Raw genomic sequence first — 27,592 nt, forward strand, 5'->3', positions numbered from 1 at the left:
TTCCACAGGGATGCTGGGACCAGTGTGCCAGTTTGCGTGACTGCCATCCCGGGCAGGCAGCGTGGCTTTCGTCCAGAGGGGGAAAAAGCACCAGGGAAGCCAGGCCTGGGTGAGAACCAAGGGATTATCCCACTGGAAAGCAAAGCAAAAGGGAAAAGCTGGCTTGGTTTGCTCAAACATAACACTATCCAGGGATGTGGCCGTGCTGGAGCCAGGGCTGCCCAGCACATGACTGCGGAGCTGTGCCATGGAGGTTACACCTTTGGAATCCCGGGATATAAATCTATGCTACACGGTTGCACAAGCCCTTCCTGATTTAGGGCAAGGGAAGCACTGTGCCCATGTGGAGGGAGAAGTTGCGGAGCTGTGGGGGCCCCGTCCTGGTGCAGGTGTGATACAGAGTGATGTCTGTTCCTGAGGGGCTTGTTGGATTGGTGGTGGGGGCCACGTAGATGTTGTGTAGGTGGTGGGGGTCACATAGATACTGGGTAGGTGATGGGGCCAGGTAGACTCCACCAGCCAAGACCCCTGGGTGCTGAGAGCTGTGGCTGAGTCACTCCATTAGAGATTCTTCTGCCTGGGCTGAGATAATGACCTGAGGACCCCAAGGATGAGCAGATGGACAGGCTGGACAGGCACCACTCCTGGGGCAGGCATGGCCCACACAGCTGTCTGTGAGGGCTACAGCTTCTCTTTGGAATGAGAAAAAAATCAATAATTTTCCCCAGATACACATTTTCAAGTATGTGTAATGAAAGACAACTGTGTGTCTTCCTCCCTGTAACTGGGCTGTTTGCACTCTAAATACAGTACAGCTCCTACCTGACTGGCTAATAAGGAATGATTTCCTCTCCTTTTATCTCCAATTAAGCCGAACTGAGCCTGGCATCGCCGCTCTGCAGTCATTTCCCAGTGTAGAGGTTTACTAAGTTGTGGGGGTTGGCTTTTAGAAGGCTTGAAAAGATTAATCTCAAATAATGTGCAGGGGAAAAAAATGTGGATCTGTGTTAATGTGACTTGGAGGATTTCATTAAAGAATTGATTTTTAAATGTTTGTGCTAATCAGGGGTTAGAGGAAAACGCTCTTGGACTGATCATCTGCCAGCACCGAGCAAAGGTGGATTTGGGAGCGTGGCTGGGGTCTGTGAGCCCCAAAGCCCTGGCGTGCCTCCAGCTGGCTTTGCAGAGGCTTTTGGGTGTTCTTTAGTGTCTGCACCCAGTGCAGCACTCTGTAGTGGGGAGAGCCCCTTTGTTCAACTACGCTGGGGACTTGGGACCCGGGCACGGATGTGTGGCAGAACAGGTTTCCCTGTGGCAGTGCCCAGAGGGCCCTCACCCTGCTGCCACTGGGGTGCCTGGGTGGGTCCACAGGGTGCTGCCATCCTGCTGGGACCCTGTAAGATGAGGTGCCAGCTCTACCCTCCATCCTGGACTGGGGAGGGTCCCCTCTCCAGCCAGGAGCTGGAGCCCTGGCCATGGGCATTGCCAGGCTCGGGCTGGATTCCGGACGAGCCAGGGATGCCCACCAGTCTCTGCCCTCTCTGGTGCTAAAAGCCTGAGGAGTCCCACTGCTGCTCATCCCACACTTAGATCATGCTCAGAGAGACATTTTTTCCTCTCCAGGCTTGAATCTCACAGCCTTCATCACCATCATCTTCATCTACTCCAGCATGTTCTCCATCACTGCTTCCAGAACAGTGGAGAGAGGTGTCTGCTCCAGGGACGGCGCCAGCACAAAGTGGTTCTTCATCATCATCACTGATGCTTGATTGATGCTGGATGCTCATCTTCCTCCTCAGGCTGCTCTCCCTACAGCAGATGGCAATGCCAGGTGAACCCCAACCCTTGGAAAGGCCCTGGAGCACAGCTGGATGTGGGAGCTGCTGGGTTTGGGTCCCTTCACCCACACATCGGCAGCGCCAAGGACATGCATTGCTCGGCCCTGGGCTGCTCCAGTGCTGTTGAAACTCTGAGCACGAAGGTTTCTTCATCAGCCAGCAGATCTTGTTAGTACTTTATTAATTGCACAGATGGGAAGAGCAGCCCCCATCCAAGTCAAACAATTGTTGAAGTTTTATATGATACAAAAGTCCCTTAAATACAAAATATCTGGCTCTAAGTGAGCATCACCTGGTGCTGAGCTCTGCCACCAGTTATATATTAATATTCCACCTGTACAAGTATTTATAGATAGAAAAAAAGAAACACTTTAAAAAAATATCAGGAGAAAATTCACTCCCCCATATGTTAGTTATATTTATATATATATGTATATATAAAACACATATATATATAAAAACACAGACTAGAGGCTGATTTGTGCTTTTTTCACCAAAAGACAGACAGGACATATTAGGGCCAAACTGACACTGGGGGTCCCCAGCGCATGGGTCGCATTGCCTTCCAGTTGGAACAATGTCTGGGAATTTGAGTCCCTTCCTGAATGGAGAAACCAGGTCATCTCCCATGTGCTGACAGCTTCGGTGGACAGTTTCTGCATGGAGGTAAGGGAGGGATGGGAAGGGGAATGGACATCTTTGTGGAAGGGAGAGTGCATGGGCTGTACCCCTATGGCTGCCCGAAGAGGTGATTCCCGGACAACTCCATCTCCCACCACCCCTGGCAGCCAGGAGGGGATGGGGCTGGAGCCAGCAGCTGGCACAGGGGTGACCCAGCCTGGGCAACCACGCTCTGCTGCACCGTTCTCATGGTGCCTCCAGCCCCAGGCACTGCCATGGAGCAGCTAGTGCTGCTCTTCCCTTCTTCCCTCTCATGGCATCGCCCTGAACCCTGATGGCAGCAAAGAAAGGAGAGCTGCTGTTCCAGAGGGTCCCTCCTTCCCTCCCTTTGTCCTGCCTTCCAGGCATTGCTCTTTCCCCTCGTAGCCCACTTAGGGACAGCTGCTCTGGGGCTCCAGACATGTCCTGCCCCATCCAAACAATGAGTTGGCTGGTTAAGAGGGATGGGATTGGCTTGGTTCATCCAGCCCCACTGAAACCAAATGCACAAGAGGGCTTTTAGCCAAGGAAGAGCGAGGCCCAGGAGTACAGGGCTGCTTCGTCCATGAATTCAGCACCAAAGCTGCAACAGGTTCCCTCTGCCCCTCGACAGGGGCTGGCACTCGAGCTGTACCTATGTACTTATGGGGAGCCTCCCTCCTCCCAGAACAGCAGCCTCTTCCACTACCAAACTGTGACTCCCTGGCTGTCCCTGCCGGGTGACACCACAGACACACTGCACCCCTCGCTGCCCACCCTGCACTTCCCAACACAGCTCTGCGACCTGCAGACATGGCCCGTCCTCTCTGCTCGATCCTACTGTGTCCTCCCCCCTCGCTCCACACTCCTTCGCCCCCACCATTGCTCCCAGCCGGCGTTGGGACCCAGCTCCTGCCGCAGGCTGCCCTCCTGGGGTCACCCCACAGCCCCTCTTCCTCTTCCCCCACCCCTCCTGTGGGACAGGGGCTGCGTGGCTTTTCCTCTGTGGACCCTCTGCCCTGCAGCGCTTCAGGGCTGGTGGGACAGGGACTGCCCAGCCTGGGGTGAAAGGACATTTATAAATATGTGCCTCTGCCTCCCCCTCCACGGGCACTGCCCACGCCGTGCTCCCTGCCGAGAGCCCCAGTCCAGATCCACGGTGATTCCACGTTAGGCAGGACAGAGCATCTTCCTGGCACCTCAGATCTTCGTCTCAGGGCCACTGGGACTCAGGGCTGGGAAAGAGTCACGGATCCTCGCCAGCTCCATGGCACAGAGGTGGCCAAAGACTCTGTTGTACCACTCGGGAGACCGGCCCCTGAAGAAGGGAAGAGGCAGGAGAGGGATGAGTGGGCAGGAGGGATGCTGGCACCTGCCATGGAGCAGCACAGTGCCCCTTGCTGGGGACAGGTACTGGGCACAGCTCCCATGGGGAGGGACAAGGAGGTGATGAACGAGCGCCATGTGCCAGGACAGGGACCTGCTTCCCCCATCCCCACCTCAGGCGTGTGGGGAATACCTGTGACCCAACCAGGCTGCCCCTTCTACCAGCCCACCCTCGCACCCCCGAACCCCAGCACGGCTCAGCAGCACCAAGGCCGTGCTCCAGACCCACAGGAAACCCCAGGTGCTCTGCAGGAGCTGCCACCTTGGAGCCATGGGAGGAACTGACTGAGCTGGTGGCTCCTTGTCCAGTCCCCACCTGGCAGGCAAACCCTGGCCCCAGCCCAGCGCCCTCCCCTCGGGGCAGGCAGGACCGTGGGGCAGGAGCCAGGCCAGGCCCATGGAGGGGTGGGCAGCTCTGGTGCCCCACCAGGACCTGGTGTTCCGTCCCCGCCCCGGTGGCACCGAGGGCCCCGTTACCTGAGGTCAGCCCTGCAGATGTGGGTCACTCGGGATCGGCCCATGGCACTGGGCTCGATGAGGTACTGGGACTTCATCACGACGGCCTTGACGCCTCCCTCCACCGGCACCTTGTCGTGCTCCACCGAGAGGGACATGAGCAGGCAGGCTCCCCGCGGCAGGTCCGTGCGCCAGCGCCTGGGGACGGGCAGGGGTCACTCTGTGCCCACCCACGGGGCCCACAGCGGGACTGGAGGCGGGGGAGAGCCCCCCACGGGGGGTAGGAGATGGGGCTGGAGCAGGTGGGATCCACCAGACCAAGAGCAAACCCTGCCGGGGTCCCTGCCCGCCCTCACCGGAGCACCATGCAGTCCCTGCACGGGTGGGGGGCCATGCTGTCCGTCACGTAGTGATACACCTCCATGTCCTGGTCCAGGGCCTCCACCACCTTGCTCTGCAGCAGGTCCTCGTCCCACAGGTGACGCTCCCGCAGCACCCGGTGCAGCACCGTGGCAGGAGGGGCCTCGACCTCTGTGGAGACCTTCCAGAGGCGCAGAGGGTTCCCATCCCCGACCTGAGGGCACAACATGAGGGGCTGACTGGGGATGAGAGGGCATGGGATCTGCTTTGGCTGCTGGAGGAGCACTGAATGGCAGCAGCCAGCTTCTCTGCTAATGTGGTGGTCTCTCTGCCAGGACTGCTGGGCCCAGAGCAACCTCCATCCCTCAGTCCCCTCTCTGGCCAGGGAAAGGGTTGGTGATTCCGCCTTGCACAAGAGAACAAGCACCAAGGGGTTGCCAGCAGGTTCGTAGGTGCCTGGAGATCCCCATGGTCACCCCATACACATTTTCCCCATGTCCCCAAGTCCCTCCACACTGTGGCATTTACCTTTCTGCAGGACAGCTCTGTGTTCAGGGGCCCCGGGCTGCTCAGCCACCCCTTGAATTTCTCTGATGACTCTTTGAGCAGGTTCTGGACACTCTGCTCGAAGTAGGAGTGCAGATCCTTGCTCTCCCCCTGGCATACCAAGTCAGTCAGGGGATGTGGATAAGCATCTGCAGCCATATAGGAGCTGCTCAGCTGCAGCAGGATGTCATGGGAGACCTGCAAACCAAGAACACACATCTTCAGCAAGCCAAATGAATCCTGCAGGGACTTTGTGAGTGTCCTGGGCAGCTAAAGAACCACAACTCATCCCACCAAGGAGTGGGGAGGATGGACACAGCCCCCTGGACATACAGCCTGCACCACCCGGAGATGAAACTGGGCTCTGCCCCTGGGGTGACTGGCCAGTGACAGCTGCCCCACTTAGAGATGGGTGCCCTCATGTCACCCCAGGACTGCACCCACAGTGAGGTCACACCTCCCACGGGCAGTGCTGGGCTGGACACCACTGCCACCCACCTGGAAGAGCTTCTTGCAGTCGGTGATCATGTGGGAGAGCCCCTGCGTCGCAGCCATGTTCTCGTTAAGGTCCTTCTGGTCCGGCTTCCCCATGGTGCCCCTCTTGTGTATGGCCCTGTGGGGGGCAGGGGGTGCTGGGACCAGTGGGCACCACATGCCCCTAGCCCCCTGGACCAGTGGGTACCACCCACCCCTAGCCCCCCATGGCTCTGATTTATGTCACACTGGGGACTCCCAGTCTGCAGGGCAGAGCAATGGGCTGTGCCAAGAGCATCTGTGTCCCACCGTCACCCCATCCCGCTGGCCTCCTCCTGCAACGGGCAGGGAAGGGTGATGGGGAGGTGCCCTTACCTGGGCGAGGTGCTCTCCTTCTTGGACACGTTGAGGTGGAAGATGGAGGGGGCCAGGCACACGGCCAGGTTCCCAGCGGTCATCTGGTTCTCCTCGGCCGAGGCGATGTCGCTCAGGAAGTAGAGCAGGGTCTGCAGCACCTCGCGGTTCTCGTCGGGCATGAGGATGATGGCAGCCTGCACCGCCTGCAGCCGCTGCTCCTTGGACACGACTGCGGGCACGGGGCAGCGCCAGCGTCAGCGAGGCCACGCCCGCAGCCCCCACCGCCTCCACCCACGGGAGCGGAGGGACCCTCTCCCCAGCCCTTACACTGGTAGATCTGCAGGAAGGTGTCCGTCAGCTTGCTGGTGAAGATGGGCTCGGGCAGGTCGCGGAAGTACTGCTTCAGCAGGTCGGCCACGTCGTACGCAGACTGCCCCGTGTAGCTGACGTTGTCGGGGCTGCTCTCGTTCATGTGCCGGAGCGCCTGGATCCGGGACTTCACCCCTGACTTACGGAAAATGCCAACCTGAGGGGGCAGAGTTGGGGTGAGTGGGCACCGGACTGGGTGAGCGCCCATGGGACAGGCAAAGACACCGTCCCCCAAAAAGCTCCTCCCCCTGACCCAGAGGAGACACTGAGTGAGGGATGGCCAAGGGGACACCAGTGGGTGTGGGGTTCCCAAAACAATCCCACCGTCCCACTTCACCACACACCACAGGAGGTGAAAGAAGGCACCCCCAAAGCTATTTTTTCTTGTCCCCAAATCCCAGCACCCTGCCCAGCAGTCGCAGCATCACCTGGTCCAGGCACTGGCTGCGCAGGTAGCGCATGGCCTGCTGGATGCTCTGGGGCAGGGGCTGCCCCGTGCGCTGCACGTTGACAATGGGTGGCACCCCAAAAACCGTCTTGTCCCTGTAGTCGGGGACTTTACTCCTCTTCATGAACTTGGGGACAGTCCTGCAGAGTGGAACAGAGAGAAATCAGTGCAACAATCAGTGCCCTCAACAACCTCTCGCAGGGGGAGCGGGAGCCTGGGAACTCACAAACACACACACACACACACATATACACATACAGACTTCTGCCGTGTTTGGAATTCCAGCAGGAATTGCAGCATCTTTTATTAAGCCAAAATGCTTTGATACTTGCCTATGATACTGTCCCACTGTCTCATGCTGCTGCAGCATTTTTAATGCCCCATGAGCATCTGCAGCCCCCATGGCTGCAGATGATGCCAGGAGCCCCCTGGATGCAGACAATGCCAGAAGCCTGGGGGTCAGCCCCAGCTCACACTTGACAGAGCAAAGCCATCCCTTGTTTTGGCTCTTCCCCCTCCCTCTCCACCATCTCCACCCCCTGAAGCTGCCCTGGGCTGGAGGCAATGCCCGACACAGCAAAAGCTGCAGCTTGTGGGCACCATCCTGATCGCCTCCCTGCCAGCTCACCACGTCCAGGCTTGCTTGTGGGGCACCGAGTACTTCTCCATGATGGCAGTGAGCCGGAGCAGGGAGCACTTCTGGAGCAGGTTGAGCTGGGCCGAGGACTGGCGGTTGATCTCCAGTGAGGCCGAGTTCATGCTGGGGCGGTGTGAGTTCTGGAAGCTGTGCCAACGCAGTTTTCTGGATGGAAAAAGTGGGTGTGAGAGCTGGCGAGCCCAGGGAAGAGCCTGTCCCTGCCCAGGGCACCCCTGGCTGTGGGGAAGGTGCGGGCACAGCGGTGGGTGCAAGCACATCACGCTCCAGCACCACTAAGCAAGGGCAAGAAAAGCCACAGAACTCAGCAATGGCCAGAGTCCTCCAAGGGAAAGCACGTGGGGGCACTGGCACAGGGGAGGCATGTGCCTCCTGCGCTTACGCCTGGTTTTAGTTAATGAGAAACCTTTCAGTGACGGGCCTGTGCGGACGGAGAGGGCTGGCAGCGGTGGCAGTGGTGTCCTGCGGCCGCCAGAGCGCACCCGTGCCCCGCTCCCTGCTCGGGCTGCGGCTGCTCCAGCTGCACTTCCCTCGCTCCGCCAGCTCCTGCCTCCCGGCGAGGGGCGATCAGCCAGCCCCCCGAGGACGGGATCAGGGTGCTGCTCCTCCGAGCCATGGGCTGTGCACCCCTCCCCGCTGCCCCATCCCTGGAAGTGTTCGAGGCCAGGTGGGATGGGGCTTGGAGAAACCCTGTCTAGAGGAAGGTGTCCCTGCCCGTAGCAGGGGGGTGGAAAGAGATGGTCTCTGTCCCTTCCCACCCAAACCATCTCAGGATTCTGTGATACCTGCAGGGCCTCGTGAGCGACGCTCCCACCCCCGAATCCCGGCGCTCACGCGTCTCAATCTCTTCAGCCTCATTGAGGGAGTTCCCCGTGCTGTCAAAGTCACTGGCGGAGGTGCCTACGTCCGACATGGATCGCTCTTCGAAGTGCAAGTTGGAGGGTTCCCCTCCCGAATCCAACTCCTCCTCATCCTCCTCTTCCTCACCTCCTTCCTCCCCACCCAGGCCGGGGGCGATGGCTTTACACCAGAGCTCCACCTTCTGCTGCAGCCCCCACATGTGCTGCAGAATGTCGTCGAGGTTCTCATAGGTGACCTCCCCGTCCTTGCAGAAATCCTCACTGCTGCCGAAGTCCGGCACGTTGTCGTAGACGCTGACCCTGCTGCCCAGGGAGCTGCAGGAGCCGCGGCGCCGGCGGGCAAAGCCGCGGGGGGAGGACGAGCCCTCCGTGCTGCTGCTGCTGCCACCCCTGCCACCCGGCCCCAGCCCCGCGGCCACGCTCCCCGCGTCCCAGCGGGTCAGGGAACTGCCGCCCAGGGGACACAAGCTCTCGATGGAGAGGGATTTGGGGAAGGTGCCAGGCTTGTGGTCACAGGGGATGTAGACCAGGCAGTCCCCACGGCGAGCCCGCCGGCGCTGGCACGCAGAGGCGGCAGCCCAGGCGCTGCTGGCCGTGGCAGCCGTGTCAAAGTCCTCCAGGGAGACTCCGCTGCAGTTGGGGTCAGAGCCCTCCGTGGTGCCCCCAGCGCCGAGCGGGCGGTTAGTCCTGTACGATAGTGAGAAGAAGTGTTTTTTGCCATGGAAAGAGGCAGGTATTCCTCTTTTAGAGGAGTTGGTCCTGGTGGCTGCGAGGTCCCCATTACTCTTCAGGGGGCCCCATCCCGGTGGGAGAGTTTTGCTGCTGTGCAGGGCCACCCTCCTGTCTGGGCTGGCTTTCTCCTTGTCCTTCCTCCGCAGGGACTCGATCCGCTTCAGGAAGCTGCGAGACCGTCGTTTCTTTGGCTTCTCCTTGGAGCCCTCTCTGCAGCTCAGGGGCTGCTCCAGTGAGGAATGCTCGCTCCGGCTGCAGCTGGTGGCACTGGCAGAGGGACGGAGCGGTGACGGGGGCTCGGATGGCGCGGCTGCAGTGCCCAGTGTGCCACACGTGCCACCCACGCTGCCCACGCTGCCCGTGCTGTGCAGGGATGCGGCCTCCTGGTTGGTGCTGAGGTCCGTGAGGACGCTCTCGTGGCTGGACACCGGCCTCATGGTGCAGCTCAAGGCCTCCGAGCCCTGGGAGAGGACATCGGCCGACCCTACCCGGGACCACCTCTTGCTGTCCCTCTGGAAAGCCCACCGGTTGCTGATGGCACACAGGTCTTCCTCCTCAGAGTCTTCATTCTGTGAGTGGTTGAGAACAGGGGATGATCAATCGGTTGGAGCCATGGAGGGTCAGCGTGTCCCCCCTGCCCAGGGGACAAGCACCTCAGATAGGGGCACAGCCACCGGACAGTCCCCAGTGGGGAGGAGAGAAGTGTGTTCACCCCCTTAAACCAGCCCCAGTCCCATTTGGCAGCAGAGGGCTCCAGGAATCACTCTGTACCCAGGATCATCATGGGGCACCCCAGGACACTGTCCCACCGCTGAGCATGTGATCCCCTCCACCCCCCAGTCCCCTCCTTGCCCTGAGTGCCCAGGACCTACCTGTTTACGCTGAAAGTGAACATCCAGCTTCATGGAGGCACAAGTGTTCAGGGTCATCAGCCTCCTGCGAGAAACAGAGAGGCTTTACCCTGGTCCCAGCCCCGCTCCTGGCCTCGCGGCCGTCACAGGGCTGGCTTTGGCTTCTTTTCATTTTCCTGCCTGTGTCTGTCACCTGTCAACCGCAGCTGTGGCTCCAGGGGCCAGGGGGACACCCAGCTACTGAGGGGACGATGCCAGCAGATGGTAGCCCAAGCCAGGCCACACACATGCCAGCAGCTGGGGCCACTGGTCCTATGAGTGAGCACAGATGACCTGCTCCAAGTTATTAGAGCAAAACCAGCTCAAAAGCTGCTGTGGCTGGGCCAGGGAATGACTAAAGGACCCAAAAAAGGTCCAAAAGCTCAGACAGGGCGGGACAGGCAGAGACCTCCCATCACCTCCCACCCTGCTGCACCAGGAAGCGGTGTGGGAATCCCCTCCTGCCCAGCACAGCTGCCTCTGTCCTGTCGGGAAAACAAGTAACAGACCCTGTTCCCGCCCCTTGTCTGTTCTGAGTGAGAGGGACGGCGCAGAGTCAGTGCGGGGGCACGGCTGTGATGATGTGTCCCGAGAGCCAAGGCGAGGCTGAGTCACCCCCAGAACCGGTGACACACGGCCCGTCCGGACAGAGGGACTATCCAGTCAGTCCCTCCCTTTGGGTGTCAGCTTCTGCACTGGCAGAGTCCCCCAGCACACACTGCTCCCTGCACAGCACACCCAGCAGCAGCTCCCTCAGCTCTTCCCAGCCCTGCTGATCCAGCAGCACCGTGTCCTGGTGGAAAACACACAGCCAGGCTGTGCTGCCTGGTACCAGGACAACGAGCATCACACAGAGTATCGTCACACGGAGCCACAGAACACTTGGAAAGGCAGAAGCCCCGGCTCAGAGCAGCTGACAGTGCGGTGTGCCGGGGAGGGAGGGTCCCACCGGCACAGACCCACCCGCGCTCGGCAAACCCCCGTGTGAGCCACCAGCTCCCGCCTCCCAACCCACCAGGAGCCCCTGCAGTTCCTCATCACAAGGCAAGACCCCCCCTCTGATGCACAGACCTGGCTTCCACACCAGGCTTTAGTCCTGGCTTTAGCTCTCCAAGATGTTACACAGCATCCTCACAATATCACCCTGGCAGTGCTGGGCAATGGTTGGATTCAATGATCTTTGAGGTCTTTTACAACCTAAATGATTCTGTGAGTCTCTGGTGAAGGTGCCCTGGGCAGTCACGGCCCCCTGCCCTGGGGACCACTGCCAAAGAATGCCACCTGGAGTGGTGGGAGGGGGCAGGAGAGCAGGACAGCAGGGACAACACACCTCTGCTTGGTTTGACAGCTCAGCTCTGACCAACCCAATTCTAGCCAAGCTCTACAGTCTAGTTACCCAAGCTGGAAATTAAAGCACAGCCCAACAGCCCCACAAAGAGAAGAATTATTCCTGGGAAATGTTTCTGTTCTCTAGCAGCTCTGGATGTTCATAAAAAAGCTATTGTTTCCCTGGAACCACACAATACCAGCAGTGCTGCCCAATCCAACTGACACATCCAGAGTCCTCACTGCGGAGGGAGCAACAGCAGCAGAGCAGGCTCTGAGCCCGGCTGAGGTACAAGGTGGGCACCCGGCAGCACCCACCACCCCGTCAGCCCAGGAGAGCTGCCCCAGCCCTTGCCTGGAGCACATCCCCATGCTGGTTCCATGGCCTGCACTGTGCAGGGATGTGAGGGAGTATTACCTGCACAGGGATTTGAGGGAATCCTGGTCCAGGAAGCTGTGGTCCTTCTTCACAGCACCGATGTCAAGAGGGAACAAGGAGTCTGGGGAGGAAAGCAAGAGGCACATCAGCGGCCGCTCCCGAGCCAGCTGCTCCATCAGGCAGCAGGAGGCATGGGAGGAGGGAAAGGCTGCAAGGAGCAAGAGAAGGAGAGACCTGAGTGGCTGGAGATCACTCAGAGGTGGTGCATGCCCAGGGTCCCTGGGCACAGCTCCCAGGTGTGTTAGGTGAGGGTGATGAGGTGCCTGATGGCATCCATCCAGTTCCCTGCTCTGCTGGGATCATGCATGTGGGATCTGGACCCTCAACCCCAAGAGTCTCAAACCAGCTGTTCATTAAGCCATGGAGTGCAATCACCAAGGGAAGGGAAACAGAGGGAAACACTTGGAGGATGTGGGAAGTTCTGTGGAGAGAGGCTGGAAAGGGGTGGGTTCATTCCCGGGCTCCAGCGGCAGCACCGTTCCTCAGTGCCCAGCTGTGAGCACGGCCCGGGACCAGGACCTGGCGCTGGGGGTCTCCCGGCAGGAACCCAGCCTGTCCTTGCACGTGGGGCCTGCCCCCCAAAATAGACAGCAGCAGCAAACAGGCAGCCCGTAAAGCCATCCCCGGGGGCTGCTGCTGCGGGGCCAGTGGAAGTGCCCGGCCGAACAATGGCCATGGCCCCTGGATCCCACAGGATCCTGCTTCCCGCTATTGTCCGGCCAGCAGGGCCAGCTGCAGCACCGCTCCACATCGACCCCCTGGCCAGGACCAGGGGCCCACTGTGGCTTCCAAGTAAACACAGCTGAGCCTAAGGCGAGGCCCACTGGCACAGCCACCCTGTGACCCCCCCTGGGCACCTGGCACAGAGCCGGGAGCGGGAATGCTGGGGGTCTGCCCCTGCCCCACACCTGGGGAGCCCTGGGGACCGGATCTGCACCGGGCTGGGCTCACCGAGCACTCAGAGAGGGCAAGCGGGAGCAGGGCAGGGGCCGCAGGATGGTCAGCAGGGAGGGAGGGAAGGAGGAAAGGAGGGAGAATGTGTTTGCTCTCCACGTTACCTACACTGGCTGCCCCTGCACTCCCACCCACGGCAAACACTCAGTGAACCTCTCCCGAGCTGATGGCTCTCCAAAGCCTGGTTGCCCTTGGCTGGGTCAGCCACCCTGGGACTCCTTGTAGCCCTGCCTGAAGGGGAAAAGTTCAGGAATGCAGGAAAGTCAATTGTGGCTGGCTCTCCAGGCCACAGTCAAGGGCACGGCCAAGTTTTACACACGATCATATAATCAGTGAACAATCCTCTCCATCCCCTCCTCTTCCTGGAGCTGTGGGTGCTCTCCCTGCAGCTCTTCTCGGAATATGGATGAGATATGGGCTCTGAGCCCAGGTACAGAGCAGAGGTCAGTGGGAGGAGGCAGCTCTCACCTTCATACAGCTGGGCATACTGGGGGAATCCTGCTGCCCGCAGCCAGTCACAGGCTCTCTTGGCTTCGACTTCTGGAAGAAAGCAAAGAACAGGCTTGAGCACCCGGTGGCAGCAGCAATGCTCCCTGGATCACAGCCCACTCCCCCAGACGCCCAGCACCAAGCCCCTGTTCCACGTGCACAGAGCAGAGGAGATGCCCAGCTGTGGAACCAGGAGCCAGGGGTCCCGCGGGCAGCAATGCCAGGCACAGAGAGGGGGCTCGGGCAGACACAGCTCAGCTGCACCTCTCCAACAGCACCAGGCAAAGATCAGGAAATGACAGGAATGACGGGGCCACAAGACACAATTTTAACCTTCCAGTGAAATGTTTTGTTTCTGAACCCACCAACCAAATACAGTTCTTGACCAGGCAGGAGAGGAAGATCTTTATTTGTAATAATGAGTTCAGAGCTCATCAAAGCTCAGGGCTGGTCACTTCTGCAAACATCCTCCAGAAAATCCTGCCAAAGGAGGCCTTCCTCCCCACCTCCTCCCCACCGCCTGGCCCTCCCTGCCTCTTGTTTCAAGCTGGTGTTTGTTCCAATGGGCACCAAACCCCTGATGGGGTTCTACCCCCCTCACCCAGCCAGTTCCCACCCCTCACACAGGCATCAGCCATCACCTGGATGAACTCATCCAGCAAGCAGCACTGTTTCCTGGGAAATTCCTCAAATTTAGAGAACTTGAGGGAAAACAGCTCAAAACTCGTGCAGCCACAGCAAGTCATTGCTAGATGTTGGCACCGCTGGTCCAATGGCATTTTTACTGCTGAGGGTGACAATGTTTGACCTCAAGGGTAGAAAATGCCTTGGCATCTTCGGAGTCTGTCCCATCTCTCCCAGAGGCACCACCAGGCACAGAGTGGGCTGAGGCTGGATCCACCCAGCACTGGAATACCCCAATTCCATCCCCATCCACCCACTGCCTCAACCCAGAGCTCTGGCTCCATTTTACATTCCCCAGTCCAAATCTACAGTAGGGGAAAAAAAAAAGCTCTAAACAAGCAGCTCAATTCAGGACAGGACCAAGCCAAAACCCTGGACCCAAATACTTGGGAAGTTTTGGGAAGAACTTTTGGAACGAGCATCTGCATCTAGGTCCAAACCACACAGCTGTCCCTGGTCGTGGTGCAAGCCCAGCCAAAACCCGGGGCTGACCCCTCCTGCCCCGACAGGGCTCAGCCCCAGCAATCCCAGTGGAGAACTCAGCCCTGGCGCTGTCCCGGGGCAGCTGCTCCATGTGGAGCCCTGCATCCCTCCCAAAGACCTGACACTCCCTGGGGAGGGCACCCTGTGGCTGTTGCTGTCCAGCAGGAGGGCACCAAGGCTGGTGGTCCCTGTGAATCTCTTTGGCCATGCCAGCTCTGGAAGCAGATCCCTCCCATACCCATGGGGCGGGCAGGACTCAGGGACAGGCATTTCCCACAGCCCTGCCAATGGACCTGCCAGCCTTTGTTCCTTCTCATCTCTGCTCCCCCTTTGCTCCCAGTGGATGTTCCATGGGGCCACCCCAGCCAGTGGCTGCAGCTCCGGGTGCCCCCAGCCACGAGCAGAAACACCAGCCTCCCACCTGCCCCACGGATCCTGCCCCAAGGATGGGTCTGGCATCTCCCATGGAGAGGCTGGCGGAGGGAAGGACAGCAGGAGCAGAGCCCAGCCGAGCTTACCCAAGCCCACGGTGGGGCTGAGCTGGTAGAAGAGCATGGCTGAGCACCGATGGGGACATGCCGAGCCCGGGGACACCCCGCGTGGCCGCGGCGGCGGGGCCGGGAGCAGCCGGAGCAGCCGGGACAGGATGTTCCGCGTGGGACTGGCTCGGCCGCCCATCGCTCCGCTGGAAACGCGGAGTCAGAGCACGACATTTCCTTCCCCTCTGCTGCCTCCCCCGCGCGGGGCTGGCGGGCGGCCAGGGCCCCGCACCTCCCCTCTCCTCCCCCTCTTTGGGAGCCGGGTCCCGGGCTCTGCCTGCTCAGGTCCTGCATCCCCCCCCGAGCCCCTCGAACAGCGAGCATCCCCCCATGGGCAGGGTGCTCTGCTCGGCCCAGGCTGAGCCCTCCCCACGTCGAAGCTCTGGCACAGAAAAGCTTTTCAAGTGTCCCGTCCCAGAGGGAGGCAGCAGCCAGCTTCCTCCTCCTCCCGCCCTTCCCACGGACGTGCTTTCCCAGGGAGGCGCAGGAAAGGTCGGGCAGGCAAACGCTCCTGCCGCGGGGGCACAGCCGGACAGCGGGCACAGGGTTACCCATTTCAGCCGTGTTCCCAGCCCTCCCTGCCACCTCCTGGCAGCCTCACTGCCAGGGCAGGGGGATGGAACCTGAGCCCAGAACTCATCCCTGGCTGCAGCCTCCCATGGGAATCCAGCCTGACCCCAGGGAATGGTGCCCGGAGACCCTCCACTGCCTCAGCCTGAGCCCCGGCAGCAGCCACAGAAACGGGTTTCCAGTGGGGACATGGGGATTCTCTGATGTCTAATACAGGCTCATCGAACACTCCACCCACCCTCAGCAGGGCACAAAGAGGGTCTCCTCGCCTCCTCTGGTCAGCAAACAATTTCCAGGAGCTTGTAGCAGCTCAGTATCTTTGAGATCTGCAGTTTAAATGAGCCGGAAATGATCCCATTCAAGTTGCATCGCGGGAGGAGCAGGGACAGGCACTGGCAGACAGGCAAGGAAACACGCCCAGCAGAGCCCACACATCCATGGGAAACAGGATAAATCCCACCAGCTTCCTGACCGCAGGCAGGGAAGATACACCAGTGATCCCAATATGCCTCAGGCTCCCGAGGAAGCTCTCCATGGGAGATGAGCCCTCGGGAAACACCTGGACAACCCCATGGGGTGAACCAGCACCAATGCCCTCACTGGAAAAGGCTCCCAATGGTGCACAACCCCCATGAGCCACCAGAGAATCCCCCCAGGCAAAGGCTCTGCCCTTCTCTGGCACCTGCTGAGGCTAGATGGCATTTCCCAAGAAAAGGCACCCACAGCTGCTCTCCCCTCCCCTGCACCCGGCAAGGGGCACAGGCTATGGCCCAGGGGCCACTGTGGCCCATCAGAAATGCCCCAAGTGGGCCCAGCTCCCCCAGCCTGGGGTCACTCACCTGGTCCCCCCAAGGCAGGGAACCCAGAACCCCCGGAACCCCCCAGCACACCCGGGCAAGGGGCAGAAAGTAAAAACAAAGGAAGAGAAGAGGCTCCCATTGTGCCAGAAGAAAGGGATAAAAACCAACATGGAAGTGGAAAAAAAGGACAAAATTCCCCAATCCCCTTCCTGCAGTCACTGCACCACAGCATTTCCCTGGACATAACCCACTGATGGCTCCAACAGGAATGGTTCTGGCTGTGGGGTGCCTGGAGTCTGACATCTCTGCCCTGAGTGCTTTTGGAGTTCCATCCACCCCACCCTGGCCTGGAACAGGCGTGGACAGGGAAAAGCCCGGGATCATAAAACTGTAAAACCAGCAACCTGGAACACCGGAGCCAGTCGAATTACAGGCAGGAAAGCCACTTCCCAGAACCCTGGCTCTGCACTTTCCCTTTAACAATCAAAACTAAGAAGGGAGAAATCCCAGCCCAGGCTCCCAGCTTCCCACAGCAAGGCTCCAAATCCCCACAAAACATCCCACACAGTCAATTAGTGTGTGAGGAGAAAACCCTGCCACGAAATCGCCCTCACGTTACCTCATGGAAAGCTGGAAACAGCTGCCTGGCACTGCGGGGGAAGCTCCAACTCCAGCACCAGTGGGGGGAAATTGCTGGTTTTTCTTTCTTTTTGGTGAGATTTCTTTCCATCCCACTTGAAAATAAATCTCTGCATACAACAGGGACTTCCCTTCCCAGCTGGAAGCAGAAGTTCTCGCCTGCCTTTTACAGGAATGACAGAAACTCCCAAGGCCTCTCCCAAACCAGGGGCATGTGCCTTCACTGCTTGAAAATGTGAGGAGCTGAAGCAGGTTTCCCATGAGAAAGGTGTATGTATCCTACTGCTGCTGAAGGTATTGGGGCCAGCACGACCAGGGAAAGAGGGACTGACTCTGCCTGCAGCCCCCAGTGCTGTGCCTGCAGAAATCGGGGCTGCCTCCCTGAGGGGCATCACTCAAACACAGCCAAGGGCCAAACCCAGACCCTCCGTGCCCACTGGAGACACCTGTCCCCTCCCAGTGTGCTTGGGAGGAAACCCCACACTGCTCCCCTGGCACTGGGCTCTGTGTCCACCAAGCTGAGCTCTCGGAGCACGAGGCAGACAGAGCTTCACACAGCCACGGGCATTCCCCAGCCATGGGCATCTCCTGTCCATGGGCACCCCTGTCCATGGGCAGCTTGGCACATGGCACAATGAACACCAGTTATCTGTTTCCAGCTCCCAGCACCATCCAGCAAAGGGCAGAGACTTCAGAGCTGCCAGCACAGACATGGACAGGGCACACGGGCAGGAATGAGGAATGCTGTTGGATGTTCTCCCAGACACGGCGTGTTTCCATAATTAACCTTCACGCAGCAAATAGGTCCCATAAGTTTGGGGAACTGCTCCTTTCTATGTCACCAACTAGGAATCTATGTCACCAACCAGAAGCATCACCTCTAGCCCTGAAATGTCTGGTCCAAGGGCAACACTCCCTGGGGCTGGCACCTGGCAAGGTGGACGGCACTGCGGGGGCACCAGAGCCCTCTGCCACCCAGCTTCAGTCCCAGACAGCTGCTGTGTGGGGCAGATGAACACTAGGGACATCCAGGGGGAAAAACATTTCCAGAGGCATCAAAGAAATTTCTGATGGTGTCTGCATGGGGGCCAGTACCCAAGCACCAGCTGGTACAACCTGGGCAGGAATCCCTCTGGCCACCACGGGGCCGGGAGACTCATTGTGTTTCTGGATCAGATCTGGATCAGAATCCATGCAGGATGGGTGTGTAGGCCCTCAGCAGCACCACTGCAGCCCCCAGAGCGCTCCCCCCACCTTATCTCTGCCCCCCTTGCCCCTTGGCTCAGCTCCAGGGCTGCCTGTAACCGCCCTTATCGGCTGCAGGGATGAGGCAGCTCTGGTTTCCTCTCCTCAAACGAGCCCAACAGCAGCCTTGGGTCTGCTTTATTGTGTTCTGAAAGCTCAGACCAGCCCTTTGCACCCAAAGCCCCAGAGCCTGGTGCTGCCTGCAGGAACGCAGCTCCGAGGAAACCCAGGTGCTGCTGGAGCACCCTGTCCAGCCAAAAAGCAGCTCCTGCCCTCCCAGGTTGGCACCTGGGACAGGAGCTGCATGCCACATGCACAAGGAACACCACTGTTTCCCCAAACATCACTTGGAGCAACTTAATTTCAGGCTTGCAACCTGTGCTGTTTCTATTAAAGGTGAGAAGAAAGCACTGAAGCAGCTACATCAGCCCCAAACACCTGAGGCTTAGGATGATGGAATGGTTTAGGCTCAGAAAGCCCCTGAAGATCATCAAGTTCAGCACTGCCAAGGCCACCACTAGCCCATGTCCCTTCTTCACACCAACACACCTTGACAGACCCCACAGGGCAGGGTTGAACAGCAGATGCCACACTCAGGGACACAGGGAAGGATCCTTCCAGGAGGGAAGGATCCAGAGGGATGTGGGACACACCATTCAGTGGATGTGGCAGCAGGATGCAGTGGTGAGGCAGAGATGGACCTGGCACTGCCATGATGGCTGTGGGAGTGTCCCACAGGATATTCCAGATTCCTGCTCCCACAGGACACCTCCTCCCAGCCCTCGGCTCCGCAGAGCCCAGGAGCAGGAGTGCTGCGGCAGCTCAGGGGTTACACGGCCCACCCGAGTGCTGCGGCTGCAGAGCAGATGTCTGGGGGGAACAAGGGATGGAAAGAGAGAGGAACAGAAACAAAGGGCCAGGAAGGTGAGGACCCTGATCTGTCCTTGCCTTCTCCACCTGCATTTCTGCAGCTGCTCTGACCCCAGAGGAACAACCGAGAGGGCAGGACCATCCCCCTGTGCTGGGGAGTGCAGCAGCAACAGCCTCCCATGTCCAAGGGAAACCCAGGAGGAACCTGGCCTTCCATCTCTGAAAAGACAACAGCAAAGCAATGTCATGGCAGAGAGGATCCCTGGCTCCAGCCCACCCCCTGCACCACCCCAAGAAGGTCTCCATCAGCGCCGGCACAGCCGCTGGCCGTCTCTGTCAGATCTATCCTTGGGGTGAATTCCTGCCTTGTCTTTGGCACTGGTTCATTATTCCCTTCCTGGCTGGTGTTTGCTGAGCCCAGAAAGAGAAATCCAGAAGAGAGTCCCCAAATAGTTTGGTTTGGAAGGGACCTAGAAATCATCTGGACCCCTCCCACCCCCCCTTCCACTAGACCAGTTTGCTTCAAGCCCTGTCCAAACTGGCCTTGGACACTTCCAGGGATGGAACGCCCACAAGGAGCAAGATGGAAACAGCTACTCAGATGCTGAAAAAAATAATCCATCTTGCCCATCCTGTATCCCACCCTTTCTAAAATTGCCCTGCTGTTTTCCTGTTGACCATCCCATGGATCTCACACACACTTTGTTTGGACTAGTGGACGCCGTCCCTCCGGGGCAGCCAGTGGTGCCAGAGCTCCGGCACGGATCCCCCACTGCAGGTACTGGCCTAACCTCACCTCCCCGTGAGGAGGGATTGCATCCCACATTTCTTAACATGGACAAAAACAAAAGTCCAGTTTTCACTGCTTGAAGGAGTGTTAGACCCAGCACAGACAGCACAACCCCCCACAGCCTATCCTGCCTCCAGCACAGCTGAGATCAACACCCAGAGTGCTGCGTCCCAGCGCTGCTTTCAGCATAGCACTCACACCACAGGCAGCACGAGACCCAACACCAGCCACCACCAAAGGCCAAGGAAGACCAAGGCAAAGGAAAACACCAACAGTTCTGCTAAAAAAACAGAGCCAGCAGTAGCTCTGGCTTTGCAGGGAGCTCTCAGTTCCAGTCGCAGCACCCACAGCAGATGTGCATTTGCATCTCCTGCTGCAGCTGCTCTCCTGCATCCCACCTTGAGGAGCAACCCTCAGCTCCTACTGCTGAATCCAGGCACCAAAACACAGTTACTCACTTAATACCTGAGGGACTTCCCTCCTACTGTTATGCATTTATTTAGCACAAACACGTGTGTGTTACCAGAGGAACCCACAGAGCAGCATTCCCTCGTGGTCTTGCTGCAGCTTTTTCCATACTGTACAGAATCACAAACCCAGCTGAGGAATGTTCAGGCTCTGGTGGCTTTTGTGGGAGCCCTGCAAGCTCCCAGGGACAGGGGCCCCAAACCACGGCTGTCACACCTGGCCAGTGGGCACTGCCACAGCCCTGGAGCAGAAATGTGCCTCCACGGGAAGAAATGGGCACTGAATTCCCAGCAGAGGCACTAAGCGTTACTTTGGGGCTCTCTTCTTCCCTTTTTAAAGGCTACAATACAAAAATAACCCCAAATCAAATGTTTCCAGCTCTGTGCAATAACCTGCCTCCTTCCCCTGCCTCTCCCATTCCCCACTGCAGTGTGACTCCAAAGCCACCTCCCTCCTGCCCGTGGCCACTGGCCACCAGCCTTGGCATTGGTTTATCAACTGGTCCCTGCCATCTGGGGGGAGCCAGTGCTCCTCACTGGCAAAATTCAGGGTTTTAACCCCAGGGAGTTGTGGGTGCACAGCCAAGCACAAGGCCCCCCCTCAGCCCACTGCTGGCACAGAGGAGGTGCAGGGACAGAGCCCATGCAGGGACACCTCCGGGCACTCCTCCAGACAGAGCCACACAGCACGGCATAAACAACAAAAAACCCAAACCCTGAGCTTCACAAAGCAGCCACAGAACATTTCTCAGGTGGACACAGGTCTGTGTGTGCCAAGACAGGACTGTCACCTGCCCGTGGGGCTCTCCCATCGGGACCCCCTCCTGCTGCGCCCAGTGTCCACTGGCACCACTCAGGCTTCACTCACCCGACTCCAGGGGGCATTTTCCTCCCCACACCACAGCTCCAAAGCTGTTCCCTTCTTATTCCCTCCTCTCCTCTTTTTAATACTGCTTTTAAGTAAGCAAACTGGTGTCAGCAGGTGATGCCACATCCCACAGCACAGCTGGTACCGGCACCATCGTGCTCCCAGTCATGCCAGCTGCCATCCCACCACCCTCACTGCCTGGCAGAAGGAGGGGGTCAGGCTCACAGAAAGGCATTTTGGCTTGGGCTCAGGAAAAAAACCCGGAGATCAAGAGGAGCTGGCACATGGCACTCACTGTGCTCTCACCGGCTCAGCTGCCTCTGTCAGAAATAAACCCAAATATTACCAAGGCTGTACCTTCCCTGGGGAGCAGAAGGGGGAGGAAAAGCCCCACACAGTGTGACCGAGGCCAGCCCGTGCTCTGTCACTTCCATTGCCCCCTCATCCCTCTCCCACACAGCCACGCACAGGGCTCCCTGCACACCCCCTGCAGCCTCTCTCAGGCACACGCAGGGCAGTAGCTACAGAGCACTTCAAGGGGGAAAAAAGGTAAAGGAAAAGCCGTTTGTCAGGAAAAGATAAAAAACCCCCTCAATTTAAAAACAACACAACCGACACCTCTGAACCCTTCCCTCGCCCGCTGTGCAAAAGCCAGAGTGAACCACCCTGCTGCAGAGGAAATGCTGCTTCCAAGAAATCTCTGACAAGAGAAAAGGTCATTTTACAGCCTTTCCCACCTCCCCTGAGAGCGTTTGCTGGCTGGAGCCTCCCAATCCAAACACAGAGCCTGGACACGAGCAGACTCACCATGGCAGGAGCTGTTAATCCCGGCTTTGTTCATTTGAAACCGTGGATCAAATGCAGAAAAAAGTATCAGCATGACCCCCGGCCTCCTTCATCCCCTCCTTGGCCACCCAGCGCTGCCCGCCGGTGGTTAGAGACCTTCCCCCGGGCGAGCTGCGACCTTTCCCCGCGGTGCCGAGCCCCGCGATGTGCCCCCGCTGCCCCGCTCCTCGTCACGAGCAAACAGGACATCCCGGCCGCGCAGGGCTGAGCCGCCCAGGCGGGGGTGGGAGCGGCGGGGAGGGCTCCATCCGGAGCGCCGGGGCTCGCTGAGCCCTCCCAGCTCCGGGACAGCCCCGCACGGACACCCGGCGTGTCCTGCCCTGCACAGGGTGCCGGTCCAGCCCGGCGAGCTGCAGCGTTCAATTCCAGCTGGAAAAAATGAGGGACTGGGAGTGAAGCTTCCCGCAGGGCGGCATCGTGCCAGCCCCAGGCGCTGGGAGCGGGGCTGGACGGGAGCGTGGCACTGCCCGGCAGTACTCCAGGAGGGAGGAGAGGGATGGGCACCCCAAAGCCCCCTTTTCCACCCCATCAGACATGGACTACTCAAGCCACAGACTGTGATCTCCAGCTGAGGCTCCTCTCGGCTGCCAGCGCTGCCCAGGAACACATCTTTCTCTCTGCCAGGGATGAGAAGGCTGGGAAAAGAGAAACCCAAGGCTGATCCATCATAAATTTCCCAGTTCCTCAAGGTACCAAAGAGGACTAAAAGCTCAAAAAGATGGTTCAGGGACAACAACAGGGTGCCTGCAATCCAAGATATCCAGACCTAATTGCCCAATTCCCTACAACGTCTCAGTTTATGCTCTGCCCAGTTTGCTCCACCTGCCCTGGGAATGCTCCTTCCCCATGCAGCAGTGCTTACCTCTCGGGCAGCCCAAAGCAGAGGGGTCAGCAGAGTCCAAGTGAGAAGCTGTGGCTGACACGGGATTAGTCTCCACAATGAAAAGCACATTTCCTGCGAGACTGCACTTCCCCAGCCGGTGCTGTGGCACAAATCATTCCCAGAACGAGCTGTGAGATCCCCTCAGCTGAGCATCATCTCGCCTTGTTTCTGATTCCCAGTGAGAAACATGATAGGTCTCTCATCCCTATCCAGGGATACGGCATTGGAAAACATCCCGCCCACCCTCCAGCTTCCTTACACCCGGCAGGTCAGACAGAAGAGAGCAGGAAGAGGCAGGACAGGGACCCGAGGGCCACTGTGATGCCTTCTGCCTTCTCCAGACACAGGCCCCTCCAGACCACGCTGTCCAAACAGGCAATGGAAGCTCAGACAACAGCCCCAGTGTCATCACAAAAACGTGGGGGGCAGTGACACCTGAGGACAAGGGTGGAAGAAACAGCACAGATCTCAGGTTAGGGAGGTCACCGAGCCAAACAGGAGCCCACAACCTGCCTCGCTCTTTTTTCCCTTTCTCTCCACTGGAAGGAGACACTGTTGAGGCTGGATTTGAAGTTCAAGGCTCCCCATTCTTTATGAGCCAACAGGAGATGCTGGGACAGCAGGACAACGGCCTTTTGGAGAAGTCTTAAAGGATGTCATAGTTTTGCAAAGAGACAAAGGAACATTTCAAAAAATACAGAAGTCTTCTTGCCAGGAATGTGGGGAATGTCAGGGAATATTACAAAACAGGATACAAAAGCTGGCCTCAAGCAATGTTAGAGACTCATACAGTGGCCTGACAGTCAAGATGTTGAATCCCAGTGGAAGACCAACCATGGGGATGGCAGAGGCAGTTTATATGGTCCCATCTGTCTGTCTCCCACCAGTGAATCCAGCACAGCTGTCTCTGCCAGCTGTCCCTGTGCCCCTTCCCACAGCCAAGCCCACCCTGCGCCAGGACACAGGTCAAAACAGAGGCCTTCACATCAAACACGGTATTTCTGAGGAGCTGAGGCAAGCAAAGCCTCACAGGACACAGTGAAGGGCCAGGGAGGACCCAAGGATGCACAAAGGGAACTGGGCTGATCTGTGGCTGAAGGTCATGAATCCCAGGCCTTTGCTGTAAACAATGAGGAAAAGAGATGGTTCAAACAATTTTTCCTCAGTTTGGTTAATTAACCAAGCGCTTCCCAGCCTTCTGAGGGATTTACAGGCACAGGAGCTCCCACCCCCTCACACAGCTATTCCGGCTCATGGGAAGTTATGATGCCGAAGGCATCGGAGCCGGAGCAGTGGCTGCCAACAGCAGGGTCAGGAGCAGAGGAACAGCTCTGGGGTCAGGCCAAGGAGAAGCCCAGGGGTCAGGCAGCAGCAGGAAGACCCAATTCCACACACCAACCTCTTGCAATAGAAAACAGAAGCCTCTTACTGGCAGAGCAGTGCCTTTGGCAGGAACGGGCATGTTTGTTCCAGCTTCCCTTCCATGTGAAACCCCCTCTGTAAGGAAAAGATTTGTCACAGCAAGACCCACTTGGGGTTTTCTTGCCCAGCCCTGACAGCACAACAGCTTTGCTGGAGCTCACAGCCAGACATGGTGAGGACAGAGCAGCTGCTCGGGGGAGACAGATCCCCTCCTGATGGCAGGATGATGCCAGGGCTGGCAAAGGCTCCAGCCCACATCCAGTGCTTTCCAGGGGTGATACAAGGAACACCTTGCCCTAATGACAGTCATTCTGGAACACCCACTGTGATCACACAGGGAGGAACCTCTCCAACCAAACCTCCACCTCAGTGGCCGTGCATGCAGGGAAGCCCCTCTTTTCCCACAGCTTCAGGAGGAAGGAGTGATGTCCCAGAGCGCTTTGGCTAATGGAAAACCAGGCAGGAGGAGCCTCCACAGGGCTTGAAGCCTGTCTGTCCATGTGCCACAGAGGGACCCTGGCAGGTCTTGCACCTCAGAGGGGCTGCCCACCCCAGAGACACCCAGGGCTGTCTCAGTCTAACACTGGGCACAGCAGTATTTTACACGTGTAAGTGTCCCAAGCAGCCAGTGTTGTGTCCTTCAGAACAACACTCTAAAATGCTCATCTCTTCCCAAGTAAGAGTTCCTTCCCAGTCCCACCAGTGTGCAGCGGTTGCCCCACTGGTGTTTCTGAGGAAGCCTTTGCCTCAGCAAAGCTCTCCCTCAGCACTGCAGACTGATGTGTTTGTGGTCAATCAATCAGCTCACACCCTTCTAGAACTCTGCCATGTCTATTTTTATGAGCCACTAACTTTTGACTCACACGCGTGTTTTTGGAAGGGACCCCAGGCCCAGCACAGCTCAGCAAGCTCAGCACCTTTGGGGACGAGCGGCTCCTGCCCCCCAGCCCCCACGGCTGCTCGCTGACCAGCCCCATCCGAGGCAGCCCACACTTGTGCCCAAATGCCCCGAGTCCCAGTCCCGGACACGTGCTGCACGGCTGCTCACCCAATGCCCACCTGAGTGAGCCACAGCCACAGGCACGGGGCCGGGAACCAACCCTGCCGTGCCCAGCACGTGACGGGTGACACTGGCCCGTGACGGCCGCGCACAAGGACTCGCTGCTCTCCCCGCCGGCTGCTCACCCAGCGTGTCATTCCCACCTGCCCGCAGGACTGCGGAGCGTCACGAGGTGCCTCTGGGCCCAGACCACTGAGCAGGGCCGGAGGAGCTGATCTTTGCTCTCCCTGGGTCTCCAGAGCATTCCCAGAGAAGGCTGTGGGACACGGCATCTCCTCCCACTGCCACTGCAAAGCGCCTCTGTGCCCATCCCCAGCCCAGATCCCAGCAGAGCTGGAGATGAAGGGGAGCAGTGCTGGAAAAACAGGGAAAGCACTGACAAAGCCATTCAGTGCCCTGATGGGCTGAGGAACCTGGCCAAGAAACACAAGCTCTCAGTAACCCATGGAACACAGCCTTACACAACGTTCAGGCACATCCCTCCGTGCTGCCAGAAGCCCTTCACGGCACAGCTCCTGCTCAAGGAGCGGCACGAACCACCTGAGAGCAGGTAACTCCCACGTGAAGCAGCCAGGCAGGTGACTGGTTCTGCCAGCACAGGTGAAGAGCAGCCCAAGGACAGCCCAGATCTCCACAGGCACTGACAGTAAGGAGAAACTGGGATCTCTGAGGATTTGGGTCCCATCCCAAGCCAGCACCGGGCACTTGGGGGGACCTGGCCCTGCCAAGACAGATGTTCTTAACACACCACATTTCCTCTTCTCCATGAAGACCACAGATAAAATATCAGTGAACCTTATCAAACACTAATCATTGAAACTCCTGATCTCGTTATCCCCTGCCTTCTCTAACGGCTGTGGCCATAGGAACACAGACCTGGGGGACCTCAGCCCACCCCTCAAACTGAGAAGGGCCATCCCAAAGTAGAAGAGGAGCAGGGGCCAAGGTGGGGCTGTCTCAGTGCAGCAAAGGGCTTGCACGGATTTGTGTCTCTGAGAAGGGCAGGAAGGAAAAGCGTCAAACCACGGAGCTCAGCCAGGGCCCGGCACCGCTTCCGGCCACGCTTCTGCACAACTCCATTAATGAGCCGACAGCTGCAGCTCCCCAGCCTGCAACAGCATTCACAGGAACAAAAAATTAATTAAAAAACAATCCCTGCTGCTCAAGCAGGTGGGAAAGCCGTGGAGAGCAGGAGAGGAGAGGCAGCAGCAGCAGGACAATGGTGCCAAGGCTCTGGGGACAGCGTGACCCCCAGCATGGCTTCTTCCATCACAGGGAGAGGTCTGGGCACACCCAGCTTCTCTCACAGGCGGAGGAAGGTGATCCACCCAAAACTCAGCGGGTCCCAGTCTGCTCTTGCTGCGCCTTTCTGTGCCCAGGATGCTCCAGCCACCCACAGCCAGCTGGAGCAGCTGCCACTGCTCAGGGCCAGGCTGACAGCACCCGTGTGCCCAGGGAGGAGTGTGAAGCACCAAGCTCTGGCTCACCAGTATGCTCTGACTGTCCTCTTTGTTACCACTTCAATCCCACACCACATTCCTGCCACCACCACAGGGATCATAGAATCATGGAATCACAGAATGGTTTGAGTTGAAAGGGACCTTAAAGCTCATCTCATCCCACCCCCTGCCATGGGCAGGGACACCTTCCACTAGCCCAGGTTGCTCCAAGCCCCGTCCAACCTGGCCTTGGACACTTCCAGGGATGGAGCAGCCGCAGCTTCTCTGGACAACGTGTGCCAGGGCCTCACTGCCCTCACAGGGAGAAATTCTTCCCAATGCCTCAGCAGCACCTGAGGGTCATCTCCAAACCCTCTTCCTGCATTTGAACATTAAAAAAAAATAAAATCAAAAATTTAAATTGTGCTGGTTCTTTTGTGCTGGACACAGCTCACCACACCAACCAGCACCACCTTTTATCCACTCCCTGTTCCCCACCTGCTGCCACCCGGACAGCAGCCATCAGACCAGAGCTACCTTTGTCCTGGCCCAGCACACAATGGTCCCAGTTTGCAGGTGATGTTTGCAGGTGATGTTTGCAGGAGCAGTGCTGGCAGCAGTGCCATGATGTCACTGCTCTGTGCTGCGTCCCAGCTCCGGGTCAGCAGCAGGACTCTGGTCACAGCCTCATGCTCTGAATCCCTTTTCAAACACCTGGGATCCCAGGGGTGAGTGTCATCAAGGTGGGCATTTGGAGTACACACCTGGA

The 27,592-nt window shown here is 58.5% G+C and overlaps 1 protein-coding gene across 7 annotated transcripts in view; it reads right to left on the reverse strand.

Annotated features, from left to right (window-relative positions):
• Positions 1-2,002: 2,002 nt before the first annotated feature.
• STARD8 (StAR related lipid transfer domain containing 8) overlaps positions 2,003-27,592 on the reverse strand; it is a 52,867-nt gene continuing 27,277 nt past the window's right edge. For 4 of the 7 annotated variants that reach the window (XM_017819282.1, XM_017819278.1, XM_017819276.1 and 1 more), the window contains 13 exons: positions 13,198-13,269; positions 11,755-11,836; positions 9,993-10,056; positions 8,314-9,689; positions 7,502-7,675; positions 6,854-7,013; positions 6,384-6,582; positions 6,075-6,285; positions 5,724-5,838; positions 5,208-5,423; positions 4,676-4,893; positions 4,341-4,517; positions 2,003-3,795 (listed from right to left, as the gene is read on the reverse strand). In XM_017819282.1, the coding sequence (XP_017674771.1) occupies positions 3,678-3,795; positions 4,341-4,517; positions 4,676-4,893; positions 5,208-5,423; positions 5,724-5,838; positions 6,075-6,285; positions 6,384-6,582; positions 6,854-7,013; positions 7,502-7,675; positions 8,314-9,689; positions 9,993-10,049 (3,021 nt within the window). In that variant the 5' untranslated portion in view covers positions 10,050-10,056; positions 11,755-11,836; positions 13,198-13,269 and the 3' untranslated portion in view covers positions 2,003-3,677. Of the gene's footprint in view, positions 3,796-4,340; positions 4,518-4,675; positions 4,894-5,207; positions 5,424-5,723; positions 5,839-6,074; positions 6,286-6,383; positions 6,583-6,853; positions 7,014-7,501; positions 7,676-8,313; positions 9,690-9,992; positions 10,057-10,164; positions 10,391-11,754; positions 11,837-13,197; positions 13,270-14,903; positions 14,961-21,980; positions 22,127-27,592 lie in introns of those variants that run through there. The other 3 variants (XM_017819279.1, XM_017819280.1, XM_017819281.1) reach the window with 3 other exon arrangements.

This window comes from Lepidothrix coronata, unplaced genomic scaffold (genome assembly GCF_001604755.1).
Source record: "Lepidothrix coronata isolate B3197 unplaced genomic scaffold, Lepidothrix_coronata-1.0 Scaffold73, whole genome shotgun sequence".
Lineage (NCBI taxonomy): Eukaryota > Metazoa > Chordata > Aves > Passeriformes > Pipridae > Lepidothrix > Lepidothrix coronata.